The 26,570-nt window shown below is 34.5% G+C and overlaps 1 protein-coding gene across 5 annotated transcripts in view; it reads right to left on the reverse strand.

The window, feature by feature from the left end:
• CNTN1 (contactin 1) overlaps positions 1-26,570 on the reverse strand; it is a 368,724-nt gene that overhangs the window by 84,164 nt on the left and 257,990 nt on the right. For 4 of the 5 annotated variants that reach the window (XM_058743101.1, XM_058743098.1, XM_058743100.1 and 1 more), the window contains one exon: positions 2,886-3,044. In XM_058743101.1, coding sequence (XP_058599084.1) covers positions 2,886-3,044 — 159 coding nt within the window. Of the gene's footprint in view, positions 1-2,885; positions 3,045-10,533; positions 11,734-26,570 lie in introns of those variants that run through there. The other variant, XM_058743102.1, reaches the window with a different exon arrangement.

The following is a 26,570-nucleotide window of genomic DNA, read 5'->3' on the forward strand; positions in this document are numbered from 1 at the left end:
ATATATTTTATATTATAAAATAAAATTTTTTGTTGGGCCTAAGACATACAGAAGTGTAAAATATTTGATAATATCTTAAAGGCAGGTGGATGTGAAGTTCTATCAAAGTAAGGATGGTAACTCAAATCCACACGAATAAATGAGGAGGACTAAAAATGGAAAATAAAAAAGTTAATATAACAAACTCTATAAGTATGTACTTGCTTTCCTTTCTTCTTGTAGCTTCTTTAGAAGACAGTAACAGAAGAATAACAGGTTTGTAATACATAGAGAGGAATAAAAATAATACATAGCACCAAAAAATGGGTAAGATGCAATAGAGTTATCTAGGAGTAACATTTCAGTATCTCACTGAAATTAAGTTAGTAAACATATGAAGTATTCTAACAAGTTCGGATGTAGCTGGTGAGCCCTAGAGTAATAATATGTGTATTTATATTTATATTTAAAATGCATTTATTTATATTCAGTAATGTATATATAGTATATAGAGAGTAACCATTAACTACATAAATATATATTCATTAAAGTAGTTAAGATGTTATACTAGAAAATATTCACTCAAGCAGTAAAGAAGGAATAAAGGAACAAAAACAAGTAAAACATTTAGTAAGCAAAAATACAATGGATAGTTACCACAGGGGAGGTGGGCAGGGAATGGGTGAAATAGGTGATGGGGATGAAGGAATGCACTTGTGATGAGCACCAGGTATTATATGGAAGTATTGAATCACTAAATTGTACGCCTAAAACCAATATTATATTGTGGGTTGACTAACTGGAATTTAAATAGAAACTTAAAAAAATAAACAGAATAAAATACAATGGCATATATAAACCCAGCTATATAAATAGTAACATGAAATATTAATCCATTAAAGAATCCAATCAAAAGGCAGTGGGTGTCAGGATAAAAAATAAGATGCAACTATATGTTTCAACAGAAACATACTGTTTCAAAGATTGAAATAGGCTGACAGTTGTGAAAGACACAACATGTAAACAAGAACCATGCAAAAGTTGGGGTGACTAGATTAATATCAGAAGCACCCTTTCTTTCAAATACAACTCCTGTATCCTGATCCCTCTTCATGATTGTTTCTCTTTAGCACTACTCACCATAGGACTTACTGTACATTTTACTGTACATTTACTGTAATTATTTGTTCATTGCCATCTTTCCTACTAGAATGTAAACTCTTTTGAGGGTATGGTGTGTGTGTGTGTGTGTGTGTGTGTGTGTGTGTGTGTTTCTTCTCTCTGTTTTGTTCATGGATGGCCAGGTGTATATCCAGAATCTAGGACAGGTTCTTGCATACAATGGAGGCCCCATCAGCATGTGTCTAATAAATGAGCATTATGGGGCCTGATCTAGGAGTTAGAGTAGGGCAGTGAATAAAAACCTTCATCCTCATGGAACTTACTTTCTAGTGGAATAGATATAGATATTTTAATGATAAGTATATTTTTATTCAGCTACCTAGTAAGAACATATATATAATGAAAATGATTACAATTATTACTCCTTTTTCAAAGCAAACCAAATTTAAATGTGTTCATTGCATTCTGTTCTCTAGTATCTATAATCAGTGTCAGTTAGGCTAGATATCTAATATTATCATTATCATCCATTTTCATTCTCTTCAGAGAAATAGAAAATATCCATACTTCAGGTTTATCAAACATCTAAATTGTTTTTATATTATTTTTCAAATGATCTGATTTTGCCAAGTTTATTGCTAGATAACTTACATTCGCAAGCATAATGTAGCAGAAATATTTCACCTGTTTCTAACTCGTGTTCTTTATATAATATATGGAGAATACCTCAATACTAAAATATATCTAAACCCTCATAACAGCCTTCAGGTTTATATTTAGTTCATTTCACATAATAGTAATAAATTATCAAAGAAAATTAAATCTAAACTAAAACTTCTCAATGATCAACACAATTAAATCCCATTATGTTAGTTAAAGCAAAAATAAGAGCAGGTTTGGGATATTCTGGGATTATTTCTTTTCAAATTTTTAAAAAGATAAACATTTTATTCATTTTGTTTTTTTCTCCCCTTGTGACAACTGAGCACATATTTCTATGTCTCTTCATTATGTCTAAAAGAAACTCTAGCAATTACAAGTTTGTTTAAAAATAATGTCAAAATGACAAACAGAAACAGATTATTTCATTGAAAGGATCCTTCATTTTCTTTGACATTACAACAGATAAACTGATGTGTGATGTTATAGTCTAGTCATGAAAAATGGCAATGGGAATAGCTATAAAGGTGGGAACCCACTTACTCATTTATTTTTCCTAATCAACTTTTAGAATACCTTAGTATAAGAAAAAAAAAATGGAGACCCAAAACTTCACTGAAAATATGTTCTGAGGAAATTCAAAGCAGGTATGATCATCTTTGAAAAACAAAGGCTATAGTAGTGAGAAACTGGGTGTTTAAATTAATATTTATAACCAAAGTGGCTTTTCTAAAAATGCAGAATAATAGTACCTATGTAATTGCAAAAAAAAATGGGTCATAAATAATAAGCTATAGATATCATTTGCCAAAAAAAAAAGATTTCCTGAAGTTTATTTTTCCTAATAAACCTTAGAATTACACATAGCAAACTAGAAAACTAGGAGGCCTCTCTTTGCTTTCCCATTATAGATTCAGAAATGCTGCTTCCCCTGCAGGTTTAAAATGTCTAAGTTCCTTGTGGTTTTCTTCACTACCATCCCACAGGGATACTTGAAAAAAAAATTAAAAATAGAAAAGCATTTCAAGGTAGATGATGAAATCCTTAAAAAGTCCAGATATTCATTTTTGTGAAAAGAATTCATTTAAAAATATGCACAGATTAATCAGACGAATGAAACTTACCTGTCTTTGCATCTTTCCAGTCATCTGAAAGAATAGTCTTGGTCTGAATAGTGTATTTAGATATAGGACTATGATTGTCTGAACCACGGCTCCAAGTAAGTGCCACAGAAGTGGCTCTAATGTCTTCTATTCGCAGACCACCTGGAGGGCCTGGAGGGCCTGGAATGAAAATTTGGGTAATGAATCAATGAACCCCAGCTAGCGAATTAAGTGCACATTAGAATACAAAAAAACATCTTCTATAAAATTAAAGAACATTTGTATGATATAATCGGTGTTGCCATATTTCTTTTGGAATATATAAACTATAATAGGCAATAATAATAATAATAATATTCTGGCCTTTGCTAAATGGATTCATGGTGTCTCTTTGAAAAAGGAGATAAATGCTATCATTTAGAAATGACATTATTCAAGATAAATATGACAATCTTGGGTTCATAAAATGGATACACATGACAACCTTTGACTTATAAAATGCAACTGGTGTTATAGGACCTAACAGAGTATAGCAAGTTAATAAATGTTTGCTGAATGCATAAATCAGGTATGGTAGCACAAATAAGTCCAGATATGAGAATAGTTAAATGTTTCATTGTGCTTCCCCCAGATGGAACAAATTCTTTTTTATAACCCTAAATGGTCTAGGTAGTTTATTTTACTTGGAGTAGAAAATTCTGGGAATTATTGTATCATTTTGGATAACACATTCATATTAGTTACAGTAATGGGAGTAAATAATATGAAAAGAAATATCTCTATTTCCATAAAATGCAAAAAACAATCATCAACTCAGAGATACACCAGAAATGCTCTGAAACACAAAATACTATACTGAAGAGTCTTAGGACAGAAAGATTATTAATGCAGAACATAAAACAATGTTAAAAATAGGTTTTCATAGATGCTTCATAGGTCAGCACCAATATTACTCATTGAGAGCACTATGCCAGGTAGTAAAAAAACACATGATGCATAACTTTTGGGTACGGAAGAGCTTTTCAGGGTCTTGAAAAGAGTGAAGTGGACCAGCAAATAAATAACTATAATTGTCGGGGTGCCTGGGTGGCTCAGTGAGTTACACATCCGACTTCAGCTCAGGTCATGATCTCACGGCTTATGGGTTTGAGCCCTGCGTCGGGCTCTGTGCTGACAGCTCAGAGCCTGGAGCCTGCTTGAGATTCTGTGTCTCCCTCTCTCTCTGCCCCTCCCTTGCTCATGCTCTGTCTCTCTCTCAAAAATAAATAACCACTAAAAAAAATAACTATAATTGTAAATGCCAGTAAATGCCACAATAATGGCATACAAGGCATTTATACTTTACATCACAATTTCTTGTTTTTAAAAATGAGAAAAACATCCTTTAAGTGGTACAGAGGCATCCATTGTTTACAATGCCGCAGAAGGTTCTCAGGGAATAGAGACGTCCTTGTATAGACATCTCAGAAAATACTCTCACTTGTTTTCTTTACACCAGAAAGGAGTCGATCCCCAACTAAATTAGGCATATTAAATATAATAACAACTTTGGTAAAATGATACCTTTGGCTTTTCATTGTGAATGTAGTACTAAAGACATGTGTAGCTAAATATAAATACTTTACTCGTTATTTATCAAATCGGATGCTTAGCCTGCATCGTTTTGGTTTTTGCAAATGGGTTTTGGTTTTTGCTAAGGTATAGATGATTTCCTTGTAGCTGATCCCAAGGGGGAAAAGGTATAGATAGATCCATTCAAATACATTACTGCTAATACTAAAATAACACAAGACACATCCTATTGATGGTAGTAAATTTTATTATTTGGAGGTTTATATAACATATAAATAAACTTTTACAAATGGATCATCTCTAATAGTGTACTTATACTTCTCGATGTTAATTAAAAGCAACATATATACATCATCCAGAATAAATGAAAATAGACACATAAGTAATATAGAACACGTGCGATATTCTGAAAGAAAAAACTGCATTTTTCATATGTAAAAACCATATTGATTGGATATTTTTTCTGAGCACAAAGGTATGGCATCAATAAAATGTTAAGGGGGATTTAAGACATAATTGCCATAGGTTAGCCTTTAACCATTAAAGTATAAATTATTGCCCTGCTGTTATTCTCTGAAGTTCTTGGAGTGGCAAATGAGTAATATTTTAAAAGTTCAGATTAGAGTTGCATATTAGGAACATATTTGTTGGAATCTTACATGCCAAATAATTTCACTCAGTCATCCATTCATTGAAGAGTAACACTGTTAAGCAAGACATTGTAATTAAATTTGTGCATTTTGTTTTCCTCTGATATATGCTTGGCTGCTAATGGGTTCTTAACAAATTATTTTGGTGTCTACATAAATGCATATATCACATTTGAACTTCTCTCAGTTCTGTAAACATAGCAGTCATCCACAACACAAGCTCTACTTTTCCATTTGCCTTGAATATCATCCTAAGGAGGTAAAATTGAGAGAACAAATGGAAAGGTGTCGGTTGAGATCCTCAAAACCCTGGTGTGGCAATGTTACTTAGTAATGCGAAGTATACTTTTCCATCTAGTAAGTGACTACGAATATCTCCTGGAAAACACCTGAGAGAAAAGTACTATTAAAGGCAGGGATTGTGGAGTTTAAAAGAGGCTTGACTTTAAATTCTTTGCTCTTTGCCTGGTGACTCAGTCGGTTAAGTGCCCGACTCTTGCTTTTGGCTCAGGTCGTGATCTCATGGTTGTGATGAGATCTAGCCCTACTTTGTTGCATCGGGCTCCATGCTGAGCGTGGAGCCTGCTTAAGATTCTCTCTCTCCCTGTCCCTTTGTCACTCTTGCATGCTCACACAAACTCTCCATGCACTCTAAAATATACGTGTGTGTATATTTATATTTATGAATATATATAATATAAATATATACAAATATTATATATATAATAAGTTCTATGCCCTGATTTATCATGGGCAAGTTTTTAAAATTATTGTTTCCATTTCCTCATCTGTAAACTAGGAGTAATAAAAATTGACCATAATATAGAATAGTTTTTTTTTTTAGGATTGAAACCATACCTTTAAAGAATACAGTGGTAGACTTGATCTATAGAAAGTCCTCAGTAAACTTTAAGTATCAAAAGTATTGTTGCTATTATTCCTGTAAGAGCTTCCTGGGCATCTGAGCTACTAAGCAGCAGTAATTATTGAATTGGGAGTGATCTGTTTCTCAGCTTGCTCATTTACAACTTGTTTTCACTTAAAAATAAAGGTTTTCTGATAAATTTGTTGGGGGTGAGGAAAGGTTGGCAGTGTGAAGTCCCTTAGTTTGTACTAAAAAATCACGATGTAGCAAAAACGGAGTGGTGCTATCAAGAGGAACTTGCACAACCCAGGAGGTCAGCTCAGGGCCAGTATTGTATTATCTCCCAGAGGAAGATTTTCAAAGCAGTGTAGCTGATATTACTTGTTCATTTTTTCCTGTTCATAATGGAGAAAAAAGTTTTATGGTAGAAAATAAAATGTAGCTACCAGTTCCTCTCAGCACACACACAAGAAGGCATTCGGAACTGGCAACCCGTGTTATTCTTCCATCAATGAGGAGAAAAAAGCAATACATGATTCTAAGAGTTTCTCTTCCTCCCTCCCTCCCTTTCTCTCTCTCTCTTTCTCTGTCTCTTCTCTACCTCCACCTCCTCTCTCTCTCTTTCTCTTTTTCTCTTCCTTCTCTCCCTCTCCCTCTCCTTTTCCCTCTCCCTCTCTTTAAGCTCCTACTGTTCTACAAACACTCTCAAGAAATATACAAGCAATGAATTAAAGTCAGGGAAAAATGTAAGCAAATGGACTGTTACATGCAGCTTATTTCATTATTACCCTACTAATATATCTTTCCAATTTCTTAAGTGGCCCTCAGGCAGATAGCTAATTGTTACTAAGAATGTTATTTATAATGAATTATGTGTATATATATATATATATATATATATATATATACACATTATACATATGTATAATTTCAATTTAATTTCATTTTAATTTATATATACATATATATATAAATTAAAATGAAATTAAATTGAAATTATAATGACACAGAGACATTGGTCAGATAGAAAGGAACTTTGGAATTTGACATGCATTTTAAATGCTTATATACATTCAATGAGAAATTATTTTAGTCTTCCATTTTCTTTCTTTTTAAAATTTTTTTAAATTTTTAGATGTTTGTTCATTTACTTTGAGTGGGAGAGGGGTCAGAGAGAGAGGGACAGAGGATCCCAATGACCTAACCCTACATCAAGAGTTGGATGCTTAACCAACTGAGCCATCCAAGCACCCCCATTCTTTTGTTTTTAATCATTACATATCAGGATGGCAGGAGGAGGGGGAAGTGTGTGTGGAGGAACTGGGATAATTTCTCTGACTAGCCCTGGCAAAACTCTTTTGATTCTTCTCACTACCATTAAATACTTAGGAAGCTGGAAAGAGAGGAGTAAGGAGAAAAATAAAAAAAGATCTGGGGGAGGAGGTAAAAAGCTTTTTAAATGACCCTTTTTGTTTTTAGTTTTTACGAAGACAGTCTGACCAAATCCTCGTAGGATAAAATTTCCAGTGCAAACTTCAGGGTCGATACTCTCTATCTCCTATTCAAAATCATGGTGCTCTATCACTATTTTTCTTAGACCTACCTTTCTGTACTTCTTCAGGTAGAGGCTGCAACTATGTAATTCCTTCTCTATTTGCAATACCCTCTGCCTTACTATCCTGGTTTTTCACTTATATTCTTCTCCTCTGCCTTTAAATATCCCTCGCAGAGATTGCTGCCTGAGAACGCTCCATAAAAATCTCACCTATAGGGGATAATTAGTGGTCTGTCAAGGTCCTTGCTAGTGCTATGTTTCAACATTGTGGGTTCTTCAAAGTCAGGCAAAAGGAATCTACAATTACTGAAGTTTGTTCTTTTTTTTTTTTTTTTTCAACCAGTGAAGAAGGACTATGGGAAATATCCAGAATGGTCCTCTATCATCTGTGGTTCAATGCAGTCTCATTTGCCACATTGATACTCCCTACCCCTAAATCTCTCCAGGTTCTCAATGTTTTAACTATGAAATCATTGACTGCAGGCAAATAACAAAAATATTTCAGTATGTAATATGGATCACATACATTTTAGAGTGCATGTAAGTGAATATCTGTATATTTACCAAAGGATCCAGAAGTCTAGAAAGGTTACTGCCAGAGTCACCCAGATAGTTCGTAACAGAGTACAGATTGGGACAAGAGACTGGGTGTCCTGGCATAACTCACACAAAATGAGAAAAGGCCCATTTGAAATTTAGATCCTGCAGCCCGAAGGTGCCTATCTGCAAAAGCCCTCCAAAAAGCTACCTGAATACTGACAGGTTTACCCTGTTGTTTTCTTGGATTTCTCTGTGTTTTTTTAAATAATATAATGTATTTTTTAACAAGTATGAACTCATAACAACATAAAAATTATATGACATAAAATGTTAGTGAATAAAAATTTTATATGTTTTATTTTAATAAAAATAATATATTTTACTGGGCCCTTGTTATATTGAAGTCACTGCTAAATCTCATCATCAATGATGTAGGTGCTATCATTTTTGCTACTTTACAGATGAGGAAACAGAGACATGGATAGATTAAACGATCACAGTCATACAGCTAGCAAATGACAAAGCTAGGATGTAAACACAGCCAATCTGCCATGAAACCAACTTTCCAATAACTATAGCATGATGATTTAAATTATTGCATTATCAGAATTAAATTCAAAAAATGGTATTGAGCTTTCTTTGGAGACCTCTCTTGTTGGGGACAGTATGAATATCTTGGGCACAAGTGTATATTTTAGAAAAAATGACCAAAACTGTTATAACAATGACCATAACTTTTTAAATCTTTGCTTGATCTGTTAACTCAGATAAATGAAGATAACACATCAGCTGTCTATAAATTCATACTCAATATATCCCCAGTTTTTCTTGATCACCATAAAGCCATCTGTTAACTTTCCTTAATTTTTCCAGTGTCTTTAGGTAAAAATGCCTATGTATGAGCAAAATATAGATGTGATTTCCACTCAATTCTTGGTCATAGGTAATCAGAGGAAAAACTGAGCAAGAACACAATTATTTATCAATTTGGCCATTTCTTCTTTGGGAAAGTAGTAACATTCTATGAAAAGGAGTTTAGACACTTGAGAAAAAATCGCCAGGAAAAAAATATTTTAAAATGTCCCCATCAATAATTGAGACACATTTTCGGATGAGTCAAATGGGATAGAAGATTTGAAACTGGGACCCTCCAGCATTAAACAGGCTGCACAGCAGCCATGACTCCACCCCATGCATTGCTTGAGTTTGTGCTGACATTTAGGCAGTACTGATTACTAATGTACTTTCTTCTTCTTAAACAGTGACTTTCTAAACAACCGGACCCTAAACTTTTGGTCCTTTTGGGACTCCCTTCCACATGGCACACACATTTAATATAAACCTTCACGTTCCAGAGCTGCTGCAAGCATGAAACCCATCTAGCATTACTCTCTACCTGTAATTCCCATTAAGCCATTAAAGCAAACACCACATGCAAAACTCTGTGATTCTTTATTTTTTACTAAAATAGCAAATTTTAATGAAAAGTTTGAATGTTAAGGAAACAAAAACTTCTCAGAACAAATTATCTTCCCTTTTAAAATAAAATAATCTTGAAAAAATCACATTATTGAAAGGACATCAGTTATATTAGGAGAGGCGACCTCTTTTTTTAACCAGTATGTGTCAGCTAAAGTCCTTTTATTATTGTAGGCCTATTTCTGTTCTCAAAATTAGTTAAGACAATGGTTCTACATAATGTTCTGAAACACAGTTCAATGTCATGGGGTCTTGTCAACGTTTAAAGCTCTACTAAGGTGAAGGTGAATATTAAACATCCCTACGATTTAATGGGAGCATGGTAGTTTTTTAACCTCTAACATTGAGAGAAGTGAACTTAGATCCATTCGTAATGAGAATAAATCTAACAGGAGAGCAATGAATCTTTATAACCTCTACTTATTATCAATGCAGTTTATTTAAACAAGAATATTCTCCCTTTCCCAGAAACAGGAAAAGCATGTTTGTTGTCCTGTGATTTTCTTTCAAATTTTTATTCTTTCTTTTTTAAAGCTATATCCCCATCTAGGGGCATCTGGGTGGCTCAGTCGGTTAAGTGTCTGACTTCAGCTCAGGTCATGATCTCATGACCCTTGAGTTTGAGCCCCGCAACAGGTTCTATGCTGACAGCTCAGATTCTGTGTCTCCCTCTCTCTCTATCCCTCCCCTGCTCACACTCTGTCTCTCTCTCAAAAATAAATAAACATTAAATTTTTTTTTAAAAACCAACAACTATATCCCCATCTGGTCTTGGTGGTATACTTTCAATTACGGTCTATGAAAGAAGATGCCCACAATGATGATTCATGCACATATCTCCATGATGATATTTACAGGTACGTGAGAGTTTCAGAAAAATTCTAAATATCTTATTAAAATGGCAATTGATCTGGATCTCTATTCTAAATTCTAAGATAGTTCCATCTGTGACAATAATTGAGACTGGAAATTTTTTAAAAAATTAAAAAGATGGAAATTAACAACATCTTGAGCCAGAGGTTTTTATTCCTTTATGATGACTAATGAGTTATTTAAAAAAGAACACTACATATATATTTAAGAGTCATATCCATATCCCTCAAAACTTTCCTGAGAGTTCTTCCAACAACAGATGGGGTTGCTTGAGCTACTAAACGAGAAGTTTATATAATACCTTATACCTAAATATAAACCTGTTTAAGAGCAAAATTATTTCTGGTAAAGAGACAAGAATTTTAAGCATGTCTTTTTGACCAAAGGGGAAAAATTAAAGTGTTTTGAAATAATGAAATTTAAGCAGTTCCAGAAAGAATTATATATACTTCATTTTAATCTTTCACTTCTGCTCAAGTCCTTCCAGTCACAGTCTCAAATTTCCTGCCCAAATTAAAGATCCAAGAAGGTTGATGGTAGGAGTTAATAAAATTAAATACACATCCATGCTGTTAACGGCTTGGTATCTTCACGTAAACCTTGCTACTGAGACAACAATTTTCTCTGGATGCTGTCCATTTTCACTTCCCAATCCCAGGAATTGTTCCAAAAACCCTACAGAGCCATGGACAGTCTTGAGTTGTTTATTGCTGCTTTTCATCCATTCTTGCCAAAGAATATATATATGGCATCAGGATACAAAAAACCAATGGAGTAATGCTCCTTAGAATGCATCCTAATTAATATGACACCTTAGTGAATTTGACAACAATACTGTTCATTACCTGCTTGGCTAAATCAAACAGTCCATTCAGTGGCAATACTCCTGTATTATAATGCACCAGTTCTTCATATTTTTTTTCAGATAATGAGCTAATTTCTGAGATATGTAATTTCAATGAAAAACAGGACATGAAAACACAAAAATTTCACTTGGCCATTATAAGAAGTACTAGGTTAGTTCACTAGCCATTTTTCATATTAGTGAAGCTATAATTATATTTTTAAATATCTTCCTGCTCAAAAGTATGTTTAGAAGTTTCAAAGGGGGAAAATCCTCTAAGATCTAGATGGGAGGGAAAACTGCAGAAGCTACAAAATTGAGTAAATTAGTATAATCTAGAATAATATGTTAAAAAAAGAAAGAAAGAAAGAAAGAAAGAAAGGCTTTCACACAAATGGTGAGTGTCAACGATCACCAGGTTGGAGGCAGGCTGGCACAGACGGGGAGAAAAGGATCCACCATGTTTTTCTCTCCATCTTTTCTGTTTTTACCTGCAAGAGGAAAGATCAAGGCTGAAGGGACAGTGTGGATGCCCGGTTAGGGGCAGGAAGCCATGTGCTTTGGGTATTTGCCATGAGTCCTTGATGGGTAAGTTGAACTAATGAGCAAAGGAAAACATCTTCTCCTAGACACTGGAGATGGGAGTCCAAGAGGGAAGGCTAAAGTGACAAGCTTTGGCCCAACCAAACCTCTCTCCCCCTGTATAGTGACTGACTTTCTAGAGAACAAGAGCTGTACCTGGATCCGTTCCCCCACGTTAGCAAATAAACAAACAAAAACTCCTAGAACCTTTGTAATTTCATTCCAGAAGTGCAAACTTACTAAAACATGTGCTTGAAGGCTTACAACTAAGAAAAAAATACTGAGGGTGAACTTAGCAATGATTCTAAAAAGCTAATCAGTGTTTGGGACTGGATGTCACGGGAACTTGTGTCTTGAGGTATATCGTATTTATTTTTTATGTCTCCATTATACATTAATAGCAAAGAGGGAAGAAATAAAGGAAGATGTTTATAAAACATCACCATGGTCATTGTGTGAACCGTAACTATTATTATTCTCTTTCATAAATATGGAATCTGAGACTTAGAGTGATTAACTGACTAGCCTAAGACCACAGCTGAATCAGTAGTGGAAGTGGCTTTCTAAGGTACATTTGCTTCATGCCAAATGTCATACCTTTTAAATTGCACCATATAGATCTTTTTCTTTTAATTTTTTAAAGCTTATTTATTTATTTTGAGAGAGTGAGACTGAGAGAGAGTGCAAGTGGGATAGGGGCAGAGAGAGAGGGGAGAGAATCCCAAGCAGGCTCCGCACTGCCAATGCAGAGCCCGATGTAGGGCTCAAATTCACAAACTATGAGATCACTACCTGAGCTGAAACCAAGAGTTGGGCGCTCATCTGACTGAGCCATCCAGATGCCTCACATCATGTAGATCTTTTAATGATTGTATGCATATATTAACTATAGTATTAGAGAAAATCATATAATTTATAGGATGACCAGCCACCTCTTTCCCTTACCCATAACTAAGTATAATTTGATTATTAGAATTAGACCACTTTACCACACTATTTCCTCTCTGATGGTGACTATTTAACTATGAGAAATAATATGTAAAAACTCGCTTTTGCTGACTGCTTATTGCAAATTTTGTCCTTATGATAAATGGTAACAAAGGGTGCCAAATTCACTTGTCACTTTAAACACATGAGATTTCTACATCTTTTCAATGAGAATTGGAAGTATTAATTTTGGATATATTCTGTGCAAACACCACTCCCCTCACTCCCTGGCCTTTAAATAAAGTTTTGGTAGATTTTGCTATATTAGCAGAGTTTGTTTCTCTGAACCCTGAGGTTTTAAGTCTGGTAAGAGGGGACTCTGCACAGTCACACAGCAAGTCTCCCTAAACTGCCGTACAATAGAGTTCCATTTCCTTGATTTAGGCACCTTAGCTACCAGCTTACACAAGAACATATCAGACGGTGACATCAGACAGATCTGACATATTACTGTCAGTAACAGTCCGTTGCTCCTGGAGAGATTCTCAGGAACATGTGGAGTTGCTCAAGCTCTGGTGTTGACAGCCAGTAAGACGGGAGGGAGCTGAAGTTTAGAGGTATATTCTTCAGTGTGACAGAGCCTCGACTATTCAGGGACATTCATACAAGGGATCACTACATCTTGGCATGTCACGAGTTACTTGCTACTCACATGTTTGTGTATTATTTCTTTTCTAAAATGAAGTGGATTCAAGGTTGTCCCTGCAACATGCTAACTCTTAGCTTACTTGCATCATCCCGACACACTTTCAAAGGAGTTGGCACTCTTGCTGCCCTGGGAAATTCACAGAAACCACAGCCAGCTTCCTCACCTCCTCTCGTGTCCATAGAGTGACCATTACTGATGGCTAATATTGGACAATTAGAAATTAAAATAGTGTTTTACTTTTTAGGGAACAAAAAGCCTTGGGATTTATGCCAGAATGGGCATTGACTTGTAAGTGTACTGGGCAGCCAAATAGTATAATGGGAAAGTGCAGTAGCAGAGGAAAGACAGAAGTCACTGCTGTGCTGATGTAATGATAGGTCCTAAGTCAAATTTAGATAACACATGGGGTATTCTGTCAAGTATGGGATCCTGTAGTTACCTTTAAGGAGGAAGTGGAGACGATGCGAAACATGGTTGCATCATAGTTCAAATCCACAGCTGGGTTTGTAGGATATCAAGAGAGCGTCTACAGAGTCAGCTACAGAATACTTTTCACATTTCTTCCTTTCTCTTTGAGTATATCTTAATTAATTTGATGATATCAAGATTTTACTTTCCTCTCTAACCTAACTTTGAATGATCATCAATACTTCAGAGTGGTTTGGGTACACAATTTAATTAACTTGATAAAATAAACCACATGCCAACAGTGAAACAGATATAAAATAAAAATGATATGATCTGGCTTTTATATGTTGGGAAGTTAAGCATTAAGTGAAGTAAAATAAGTTACATAGTAAATTTAGAGCACTGGTATCTGGCCATGTTCTGGCTTTATAAGGTGAGAGCTGAAGATTATTCCTTTTCCTTTTTTAAATTCCCTCTGCTTATGAAATGGGATTACCAGTTATTACACTACTACCTCACAGCAATTTTAAGATACAACAAAAAGATGACATGGTAAAATTTATATGAGAGTCCTATAGACATATCCATTATAAAGTAAAACATTTAAATATTTGAATAGGTGAATGTTATTTATTTTAAAAAAATAATGTTGATTTATTTTTCAGAGTGAGAGACAGACAGAGCATGAGTGGGAGAGGGGCATAGAGATAAGGAGACACACACAGAATCTCAAGCGGGGTCCAGGCTCTGAGCTGTCAGCACAGAGCTGACTCGGGGTTCAAACTCACAGACCTCAAGATCATAACCTGAGCTGAAGTCAGAGGCTTAACAGACTGAGCCACCCACGTGCCCCTTGAATGAATCAATTTTAAAGCTAAAGAGCACATTTTAAAATCAAGCTTTAAAGCCACCTCCTATATTTATTGTTTCTGCTATTATAATTGCATGATGCTGAGTAGCTATATATATATATATATAGCTACTGTATATACATATATATGTATGTATATACATATATATATACATATTTTTAAATACTATAATTTCCCCTGTTATTAGGTCAGCTATAAATTATCGTGGGCAAAAATAAAATTGCAAAACGGCATCAGTGACTTTCTATGGAATAAAAAGTTCTTACCAATAAAGAAAGAGGCCTACTTTTTAAATTTTCCAAATTTATTATTTTATCTCATTGAATATATCTGGATTAGTGTTTGGTTATATTGTGTTCCAGCTATGAGCTAGATGTTACATCTGTAGTCAGTCTGCTTGGATTCAAATCTCGTTCTGCTTAGTAGCTGTATGACCTTAAGCCTCATTGGGACTCAATTTTTTTATGTGTAAATTGGGGATAACAATAGTATCCATCACTTAAAACAGTGCCTGTTAAGTAATAAGCCTTTAATTAATATTATGTATCTTTATATACGAAATACATGATATACGGTAAGTAATATGTATTTTAATACCATATGTCTTTATGATACGCTATCTTCTATATTATACATTAAATTATATAATTATATATCTTTATTTTTATTTTATATTCATAATATAATGTTTTTCATGGCCTGAAGATTGGAGTTGTAAACATAATATTCTTCCAACATACATTGAAATTATTTTCAAAATACGAACTAATTGTCATTTATGTATGCTCATAAAGACTTTTAACTATCTCTATCTGAACTGTTGTTATAATTTGACATAACTGGCATAATTGTCACATAAATTTGGCACCACTGGTAAATACACCAGCTGTATAAAGCCTAGCATACAGCACTGCAGTAGAGCATGTAAAAGTGCACCATGGCTATTAAGCTCTGTAAAGCTTTCCTCCTTTCTCTCCTGGAATCAGAGTGAGGAGAAGTGAGTTTGCTGATTATTTGTTAAGGGATCCGTGGATACAGACAGACTGTGTAGCAAAGAGTAAGTTTCAATTTGCCAAAAGCTGACCAGTTTGATTATGAGACGAAGAGGGTCAGGAACAATTAATGAACGAAGAGGAGAAGAAACCCTCCATGAAAACGTCTCTCCTTGCATTCCATTGAGGAAAAAGATAAGTAATCCAAATCTTCATCTGTGTAGGTACTACAGTGTTGTGTACCAGCTTATGATTCGTACACAATTGTTTTAATTTTTGAATTTGTAAAATGAGGTGTTACACTAGATCAATTTCAAGACCCATCTTAAAGCATAAAATCGTACGACTCATTCTGAATGAATTACATAATGTGTTGATATATTTGAAAATCACCTTGAATTTATATCAATTTACATTGAACTTACACTGAGGAAGACAATTTCAAATCATTGGTGTACTTCATAACTTCAGTAGTATTGGAAGAGTTGTTATTTTTACTAGAGCTTTAAAAAATAGCTTTAAAAAATAGAACTACTACTGAGTTCAAACTTTGAAGCAATCAAGCTACTCTCTAAATTCTGTATTTATTCAAAACAGATACACATTCCAGCTCATTATTTCAGTATTAGTATGTAACAGTTATGGAGATCTGCCCCCTAGCAGCTTTTGAATCTGTTGATCTCAATGGAAAGGAGAATGCTTAATTTCTGGGCAGGCTTTCACTATTAATAGATGTATCACTGTGGTTTAGTGCCAAGTGGGCTCAGGATGCCTCAGGATGGCGCCCCGTCAGTCATTGTTCCAGCCAGTGTGGGCAGCAAGGGCCATTTTCCTGTCTCAGTCCTGTAAGGGCTGATGAGATGGAATCTTTAGTCTGTCTCTGTGGCAAACTTTCTTGGACAACACAAGTGGAAAGTAGAGGCAATTATCCAAGTATCTGAGGTAAATGTGTGTTTTTCTGACCCAAATACTTGAAAAACTACCTCAACTCTTCTCTTTGGTTTGATTATGATTATCTGGACACATCTTTCTGCCTTTATAAGTGTATCTCTTTTCTGGATGTCTTCATATAAGTGCGTATGGTGGCAGGGGTGGTAAGGTGTGTGCGTATTGGTATGCCTAACTTGGTCCATGTACTACAGGAAACTTTTCTGTCTGTTCTTCCTAATTTTATAGAGACTAAATTGATTAATTTCAAAGGCCTTTGAAATTCATTTAGGCATGCCATGTCTTAATAATTTTGAATACAAATCCATAGTCTCATATTGGATAATAATTTGAATATAGGATTTCTTAAACACAATTGGAATATTTATGCCAGATACCACAAAAATCTAAATTGTGATTTAATACCAGAAGTTCCACAAATCTTAACATGACAACAGACTTTCTTTCCTTTTGCTTTTACTCATAGCCAAGGACTCTAGGTTAGCCATATAAGTAGAATTCCAAATAACCCAGGAATTAATAGTTTAATCTCTTTTAGTGACTGTCTTTGGTTTTATCTTTTTCCACAATGTTTTAAACCCTTAACTGCTATTTATTAGCATATGCCACACAATGGGAAGGAAAGAGAAAAGAGCAGAAGCTGTAATCTCTAACTTTTACTACTTAGTAGCGGCAATTCTAGAATGGACTTGGTCATCGTTCTGATACTATACCAAATTAACTATAGAAAGCTTTAAAGTATTAGCTACAGAAGTTTTAGAAATTAACTATAGATTTTATTTATTTGTATTCTCTGGAAGAAGCTCTAATACAATGACAAACCTGGACTGCTTATCACTAAGCAGATGGTAATACAGGGCAAATCTCTCTTAGAGTCCAAATTTACAAAATGAAGGCATAGGAATTATCTAAATGACTTCTAGGATTAATATTAAATTTAAAATTGTATATTCAAATTTGAACATAACTGCAGAGATTTCATGTAGTTACTGTGAAGAGCAAACAAGATGTAATTAATGCATGATTTGACAATAACAGAACCAATAAAGCCTTTTGATCTTAAAGAAAATGTTTATGTATTCCATATTTTTTAAGGAAAGAGTACTAACTAACCTGAAACAACAATATCTGAGTAAATGCATCAAAACCAATTTTGCCTGGATATGCCCTGGATATGAACTCTGCTAATATAAAAGAGCTAAGCATTTCCTGTAGAAAAGACCACTAGCCAACCATTGATTTAAAATATAGCAATATTGGGGCGCCTGGGTGGCTCAGTCAGTTAAGCATCTGACTTTGGCTCAGGCCATGATCTCACATTTCATGAGTGCAAGCCCCATGTCAGGCTCTGTGCTGACAGCTCACAGCCTGGAGCCTGCTTTGGATTCTATCTCTGTCTCTGTCTCTGTCTCTCTCTGCCCCTCCCCCGCTCGTGAGCTATCTCTCTCTCTCAAAAATAAATAAAAACGTTAAAAATAAAATAAAATAAAATAAAATATAGCAATATTATTCAGATAAAATGTATATTGACAGTTTCCATCAGGTTATTTATTTGGCTATGTTATCTTAACTTATTCAATGCAGGTTTTAAAAGTGGGTTAGTCATCAGCCAAAATGATCTCCTTAAGAAAGAATCTGGTAACCACGTCATTAGGCCAAGTAATAAAAACTTCAATGAATTACATCAAATAAAAATGACATCTAACATATCCATTTCCATTCTGCAACTGTACTCTGCTTTAGGAATAAAGCAGAAAGCTTCACACACACACACACACACACACACACACACACACACACACACACTAGTCATCTAAATAAAAATGAATTTCAGCTACCCTTTTTTTCCAAACATTTCCAAATTTATATAGCATATGTCAGGGTTTGAGAATTTGACCAAAACAAAAGGAAACAAAAGTTTCAGATAGTGAAAGTCTTTTTTCTTTTGTGTTTAAATCTCAGACTTACACTAAGAAATTTTGTTTAACATGGTATTTAAGATGTAAAACAACAACAACAAAAAGCCAGGGCATCTGAAAAATATGGTCTTCATTGCATTTTCTGTTTTGGCAAGTTTATTGCCAAACATTATGTTCAGCTGGGTGTCAGGAAGGTCTTCCTAATAATTGGTAGCAATGCCAAGAATATTTATAATACAACAGAAATACCATGGAAAGTGGTAAAACATGGATGTCAAAGCCTAATTTCTTGCCTTTGTGACCTAATTTTATGGTCCATTTTTTTAATGTTGTCCAAAAGTACACTCATGAAAGAGATTTTAGGTTTGGCAATCTGCATAAATATTCCCATAAGTGCTGCTGAATAAATCCTGGAAAACCTTTCCCTCTAAAGGACACTCTTAGCTGAAGAGCTTAGGTTTTTCAGAAGTGTCTTTCATTAAAGAACATTCATACAGGGCTCTTCATGTGTGCCAAAGCTTGCTTGACGAGGCTGACCTGAAATACATTTTTATGGCACCTAAGAAGTAAAACATTTATTATAACAACGAGGACATTTTTATCAATTCTCTTAGTTCAGAGTTTTATTAAGAGGTCTAAAAACATTTGAAGTTTAATAACTGGTTCTTTTTTTGTAACTAAGAATAGTTTTAAACTATAAAGTTTTTTTTTAATATTAAGAAATTTATATTTGTTTGAGTTCTAAATCCCTTTGGCTATACTATGCACACATCTGTTTTAAAAGGTTAATTCTGAAGCTACCTCCTTCTCTGATACAATATTATTTTAAATTGAGTTTATATATGCTCTCTTGGTAGGAAAAAAAAGCTTTCACTAAAATCTTCTATAAACAAATTTAAACATCATAATACCAAGAATGGTATTATAACTTCTTGTAAAGTTATCTTAAATTTTATAGTAGTGCTCTAGTTGGGGAATGTTTCATCATATTTGGTTTTTGTTTCTTCTTTACTGCCGATATACAGTCAGATTGAGTAGTTCTGTGATTAACTGTAGAGCTTTTGAAGCTAAACCATCTTACTTAGTGGGACTTAGGGTTTAAGTCCAGTTGTGCTAAAATGATGATGAGGGTGAGGGAAAAACTCAAGGCCTTAGTTCTTCTCCCCACCTGGGCTGTTCTCCTCCATTCCCATACCACTCCTGGCCTTCTGTGGCTTCTGGAAAAACATTAATATCATTTTTCAATTGTCGCCTGATTGACTTCTATTTGGTTTGCATAGGACACACTGGAGGAAAAGAGGACCTTACTATCTTATGAAACACATTTCTAAAATAAACTATCCCCAAAATACATTGGATAAACAAAACAGGATTACTTGCAAACTATTTTCCATGGATACCCTGGAACAATAATTCCCGAATACCAGTTAGAGACCACTTTATTACAACCATCTGGAGCCTTATTAAAAATAGAGTTTGGCCAACCCAGGCCAGGTTTGAACATTTGGTCACTTTGGTTTGCTTTATTAATTTGATGTCCTCCATAATAAATATCAAAAAATATTTAATGTTTATTTCAAGGAAAGACAGAAATGCATAGGGAAAAAAATGAAGATGGGTTTTGGGGAAGAAAGAAGAAAACACATACAGTTCTCTGTCGCTTTTCAGAAATTCAGCTCTGGTCCCAAATCTGCAGGCCCACTAATTTTTTTCTAGGTCTGGAGGCTAACTGGACCCACTTCCTTAGAAGGTAGTTTGTGGCCATCACTTGTTTAAATATTACCTCTGGGTGTACCATACTCCACTTCTTCTAAAATAATACTATCCTTGAAAAAAGGAGCCCATAAATACTTATTTTCTTTATACTTTCAGTGTATTACATGTTCAGTGATTTTTAAAACTTCCTGTTTTGAGATAATTGTAGATTCACATGTATTTGTGAAAGATAATGCCGGGAGATTCTGTATCTCCTTTGCTCATCCCTCGCCATATCACTAAAGTATACTAGCACAACGGGAAAATTTACTTTGCTATAATCCATCATCCTTATTCAGATTTCACTAGTTTTACATGTCTTTATCTGTGTGCCTGTATGTTTCTGTAGTCCTAAGCAACTTTTCTTTTTATCCAATGCATAGACCATCACAGTTACAGAACAATTTCATCAAAAGAATCCTCTGTGGCACCCTTTCCTGGCTACATCTATTTCCTTTTCTCGGCCCTCCCTAACCCATGCCAATCATTAATCTATTCTCCATCTCTATAATTTTGTCATTTTAAGAATGCTATGTAAAGGGAATCACACAGTATGGAACCTTTGAGATTGGCTTTTTCTTCACTCAGCATAAATCTCCCGAGATACATCCAAGTTGTGTGTATCAATAGATCATTTCCCTTTTATTTTTGAGCGTTATTCCATGGTACTCATGTACCACAGTTGAACCATTCCCCTATTGGAGGAGATGTGTTTTTTTCCAGTTTTTGATTAGTATGGATAAAGCTGTTGTGAACATTTGTGTATATATTTTTATGTGAACATATGTTCTTATGTCTCTGAGATAAATGCCCAGGAGTACTGGGTTGTATGGTAAGCACATGGCTACCAACTGCCACACTCATGTCCAGAGTGGCTGTCCCATTTCACATTTTCATCAGCAATGTGTGAGTAACTCACTGTCTTTACATCACTATTTTTTTTTATTTTAGTCATTCTGATATGTATATAGTGATAAGCCATTATGGTTTTAAATATACTTTCTCCCAGTGGCTAATGATGTTCAACATCTTTTATATGTTCATTTCCTGGGGTGTCTGGGTGGCTCAGTTGGTTAAGCATCTGACTCTTGGTTTCAGCTCAGGTCAGGATCTCACATTTTGAGATTTTGAGCCCTGCATCAGGCTCTGCACTGACAGCTCAGAGCCTGCTTGGGCCCCTCTCCTGCCCCTCCCCTGCTCGCACATGCTCCCTCTCTCTCTCAAAATAAATAAACTTCAAAAAAATTACGTGTTTATTTCCCATTTGTATATCATCTTCATTGAAATGTCTGCTCATGTCTTTTGTCACTTGTCACACTGTTGTTTTAGGGTCTTAAGAATTCTTCACATATTCTGTACAGAAATCTTTTGTTGGGCATGTAGTTTGCAAATATTTCCTCCCAGTCAGTAGCTTTCTCTTCGTTATCTTCACACTTTCACAAAGCAAAAGGTTTTAATTTTGAAGAAGTCCACATTATCACTTTTTCATCTTATACATTATGCTTTTGGTGTCTACTCCTAGCTGCTGAACATTTTCATCTTCATTATTTTTCCTGAAAGTTCCATAGTTTTACATTTTACATTTAAGTCTATGATTTACTTGGAGTTAATTTTATATAAGGTTTGAGGATTAGGTCAAGGCTCTTTTTTTTTTCTTTTTGGTCTATGAATGCCCAATTGTTCCAGCATCATTTATTGGAAAGACTATCTTTCTTCCAGTGAAAAACCTTAGCATCTTTGTTAAAAATCATTTGGGCATATGTGTAGGAGTTATTTTTTGTGCCCAGTGATGATGCACCATGGTTCATCAAGGCCAATCTTTAATCCAACTTTGCTAGACTCATCCCAGCACTATTAACTCAAAAACTTCTCTAAGAGAGGACTCAGAATTGTGTGTCTTTAATCATAGTGGTAAATCTAATGTACCACTGGGGACTCTACCCAGAGGTTACACAAAGATCTCTCTGGGGACTCTACCCAGAGGTTACACAAAGATCTCTCATGAATCTTTGCTGAGGTTGGTGGTGAGGAAGTGGAGGGTATGAGGTGACTCTGTGACACTCTTTTATTAAATTAATTAACAAATATTTGACATTTAGGGAAACTTATAAAAAATAAGAAATGGCTACTTATGTTCTTGCTACTTGGCTTAAGAAATGAAACATCACTTATAAAAAGATGTAGCTTCCTGTGGGTCCCCTCCCTCTTTGGTCACATCCTCCTCCCCTTCTGTCTCCAACCTCAGAAGTAACCACCCTCCTATATTTTATGATTATCATTTTCATGCATTCTCTATATTTGAACATATAAAATATGCACATACATAGGCATGTATCTACATATATAAAGATATATACATATATATCTACATATATACACATATGCATATATACTCATATATGTCTAATTTGTTATTTTAACAGAAATCTGAAGTAAAAGCAACTACCAACTTGATCAGAGGACAAGTTATCATTCTCATTAGTCCTCAAACCCAGACAACAGCAGCATATCCCGAAGTCTGGCTTATTAGCTTAGTTTGCTTATATTTATCCACATGCTTACTGGTTTCTTTGTTCACCATGCTTTCTGACATCTCAGAACTTTATTCTGGGATTATTTTCCTTCTTCCTGAATTTTACCCATTAGACATTCCTTTATACATAACACTTTCTTGGAGGATAAACTCTGTTATTGTTTGTCTAAATATAACTTTATTTTTCCTCATTATCAACGATAATTTGTCTGGATATACACTTTTTGGTGGACATTTACTTTTCCTTTAGCACATTGAAGACATAACTCCATGGCTGTTGTTGTATCTACAGCTGCATAACAAATTATCCGAAACCCAGTGGTTTAAAACAGCAATAAACATTGCCTCTCATATCTTCTGTGGCCTAAGAACTTTTTAGTGGCATAGCTGGATAGTTCTTGATCAAGATGTTGACCAAGGCTACAGTCATCTGAAAGCTTGCCTGGAGGATCTGCTTTCTAGATGGGTTACTGGAATGACTGGGAAATTGATACTGGTTATCAGTAGGAGGTCTTATCCCCTCCTCATGTAGGCTTCTCTACAAGATGCTGAAATGTCCTCATGACATGGCTTCCTCCAGATTAAGAGTTCCAAGAACCAAGGGAGAAGAAGTGATGTGATTTATGACAGTGTTCAGCACTGTCATTCCTGTTGGCATATAGAGCAACCCTTAGTGTGAAAGGGATTACACAAGGGTTGGTATACCAGAAAGCAAAATGAGTGGAGGCCATCTTGAAGTCTGACTCCCCCCAGTTACTTGGTGACTTTTATTGCTGATGCTGATTAGTCTGCAGTCGATGTATTGTGAGGCATTTGCAAAAACGTATTTTTCACTTTTGCTGTACTTACCATTTTCTATTTTTAATGTTCTTGGGTTTTATTTTCATTATTTATTTTTATTGATTGTTCTTGTGTTTCATTGTGATTCTTAAAAACGAGAAACCATATTTCTCACTAATTTCCAAAAATCTGTAGTCATTATCTTTTTGAAAGGTTTTTCTCTCCTACTTTATCTATTAGTTCTTCTGATCATCTGATTTGACAAATACTGTTTTCTCATTAGATACTTAATATCATCATCTCATTTTCATAATTTGTTTTTGTTTCTCTGTGCTGAAATGTGTTAATTTCCTCACGTTTACCTCTTAGGTTCCCTGATCCTTTCCTGATCTGTCTCTAATTATTGTTTAACTTATTGATTAATCTATTGTTTTTATTATTTTCAATTATTATATTTATCATTTATAGAAACTGTCCTTGTTTTTCCCCCTCCAAACTGCTAATTTTTATAGTATCTTGTTTCAAACTCATTTTGGCCAGTTCTTTTATTTATTTAAAGATATGGGCAGGATTATTCTCATTCCTATTCCAATGATTAGAATATGTGAAGTACCTTGAACTTAAACACTATTGTTGTCCATCCATCTAACTCCTGGTTCTCTCTCATTATGGCTTGTTTGTCATTCTTTGCATAATTTCATATTTGAAGGCTCACTATTTAGAGAGGGTATTCTTCTGCCTTTGCCAAGGCTGCGAGGAAGAATGTATACTGATTTATCCAAAACTTTGGGTGCTTTTAATGAGAGAGTTTTTAGAACACTGAATGAGCATATTGCCAGTAAAGTAAATAGTTTTGATTTCTTTCAATCAGTGCAACTTGAATTCTATATATAGGGCTTCCAAAACCATACTGCTTGAATAAAGGTTACTTGTGCAAAAATAAGCTCTATTCTGTACAAAGACTAGCAGAAACATATCCATGGTGAAAGGACAGAAGTAGTATAAAAGGCAACTTTGGAAATCAAAAGTGAAAATCACACAGTAAGTATGACCCCATGATTTGAAATTGTTTGCATAACTGGAGGAATGGACAATGTGCACCACTTTTATGGTCTAATCCTTGAGCAATCATTGGCTCGTTTAGTGGGTAAATAAGTTGAAGTCCTATAGATTTTTAATTTTCTTAATGTTTATTTTTTGAGACAGAGACAGAAAGAGAGAGAGACAGAGTGTGAGCAGGGGAGGGGCAGAGAGGGGGAGAGACACAGAATCTGAAGTAGGCTCTAGGCTCTGAGCTGTCAGCACAGAGCCTGACGTGGGCTCTAATCCATGAGCTGAGCCGCGAGATCATGACCTGAGCCGAAGTCGAATGCCTAACCAACTGAGCCACCCAGGTACCCCTGAAGTCCTATTCATTTTTAAACATAAACATTTAGGACTGTTACAATGACTTGTAGCTGATTATTAGACCATTTTCTATAAATTGGTTTTGGTTGACCACATTAGCTATTGTTTTCCTTATTTCTCAATCCCATCATACATTAAACAGATAAAGGGTGGAAGATGAGTTTTCTGTGGGCAAAAAGCTCCATGAAATCAGATCCAATGTTACATTTTCCTTGGACTGTGTTTTTCCTATATTTAATTTCATTTTATATGTAGAAGCATTCAGATTTAACTAATGCATTGCCTCTATTCTAAACTCAGTTTAAAATAATGATGAAAAATATAAACCGAAAACACATTTTTCTCTCTCATAGAAATTCCTTTCATCAAACTTTATGAACATACCCACATTCATCCATCCATGGTTACACACACACACACACACACACACACGGTGTGATAACAATAATTTTCGTTTGTATTCGTTCCCTTCAAGGTAACATAGGTAAAAGAAACCACAATGTCTAAGTTACATCTGAATATTTCTACTTTCATTTCAGCCTTCTGATAAGGCATAACAGTTTACGCACTAAACTAGTTTTATTGTCCAAAAAATTTATCAGGGATCATCAGAGGAAATTACTTTCCTCTCTAACCTGCTCACTGCCCCACTCCTAACACTAATTTCAGAATCAGCAGTTTAGATCACTGACATCTGAAAATGAATTAGAATTAGTTCATCTCGAATCTGGCAAATTCTTTTATATATATATATATATATATATATATATATATATATATATGTATATAATGTCTACATATATATATACATATATATATATACATATGTATATAATGTCTACATATATATATACATATATGTATATATATGTAGACATATATATACATATATACATACATATATACATATGTATATAATGTATACATATATATACATATATATATAATGTCTAATATATAACATATTCAATAGGTTTTGAGACATATATTCTTGGAAGGTTGAGTGAAAATTGAGTTTTTCAAAAGCAATTCATAATCTAAATGTGCTACTAGATCTCACTATGTGGAACCTGTTAGTATTTTTTTTTTTATTGGCATGAAGTGAATAATCATCCCTTAGTTTCTCTTTTTAGAGAGTCTTGATCTACAAAAGGGAAAGAAAGAAAAACAGATTAAGCTTCTTGGCCTTTGGGCCAAAAATGGTCTTTTGGGCCACTGCCAGCATTGGAAATCTGATAAAATTATAAATCCACAATATACAATTATAAATTCCATACACACACATGAAATTTTGCATACAATTTCAGGAAGTCCATGGGACCCCTTGAATCCTGTCTATGGACTCCAGATTATGATTTCCTGGACTAGATGAGAAAATAAATTAAATGGATAAATGGACCAATAATAATATGACTTGAGGCATGCTATATTTTCTTATATATTACTCATCGTTACTATAATAATTTTAAATTTTTTTTTCAATGCTTTTTTATTTA

Source organism: Neofelis nebulosa, chromosome 8, assembly GCF_028018385.1.
Source record: "Neofelis nebulosa isolate mNeoNeb1 chromosome 8, mNeoNeb1.pri, whole genome shotgun sequence".
Taxonomy (NCBI): Eukaryota; Metazoa; Chordata; class Mammalia; order Carnivora; family Felidae; genus Neofelis; species Neofelis nebulosa.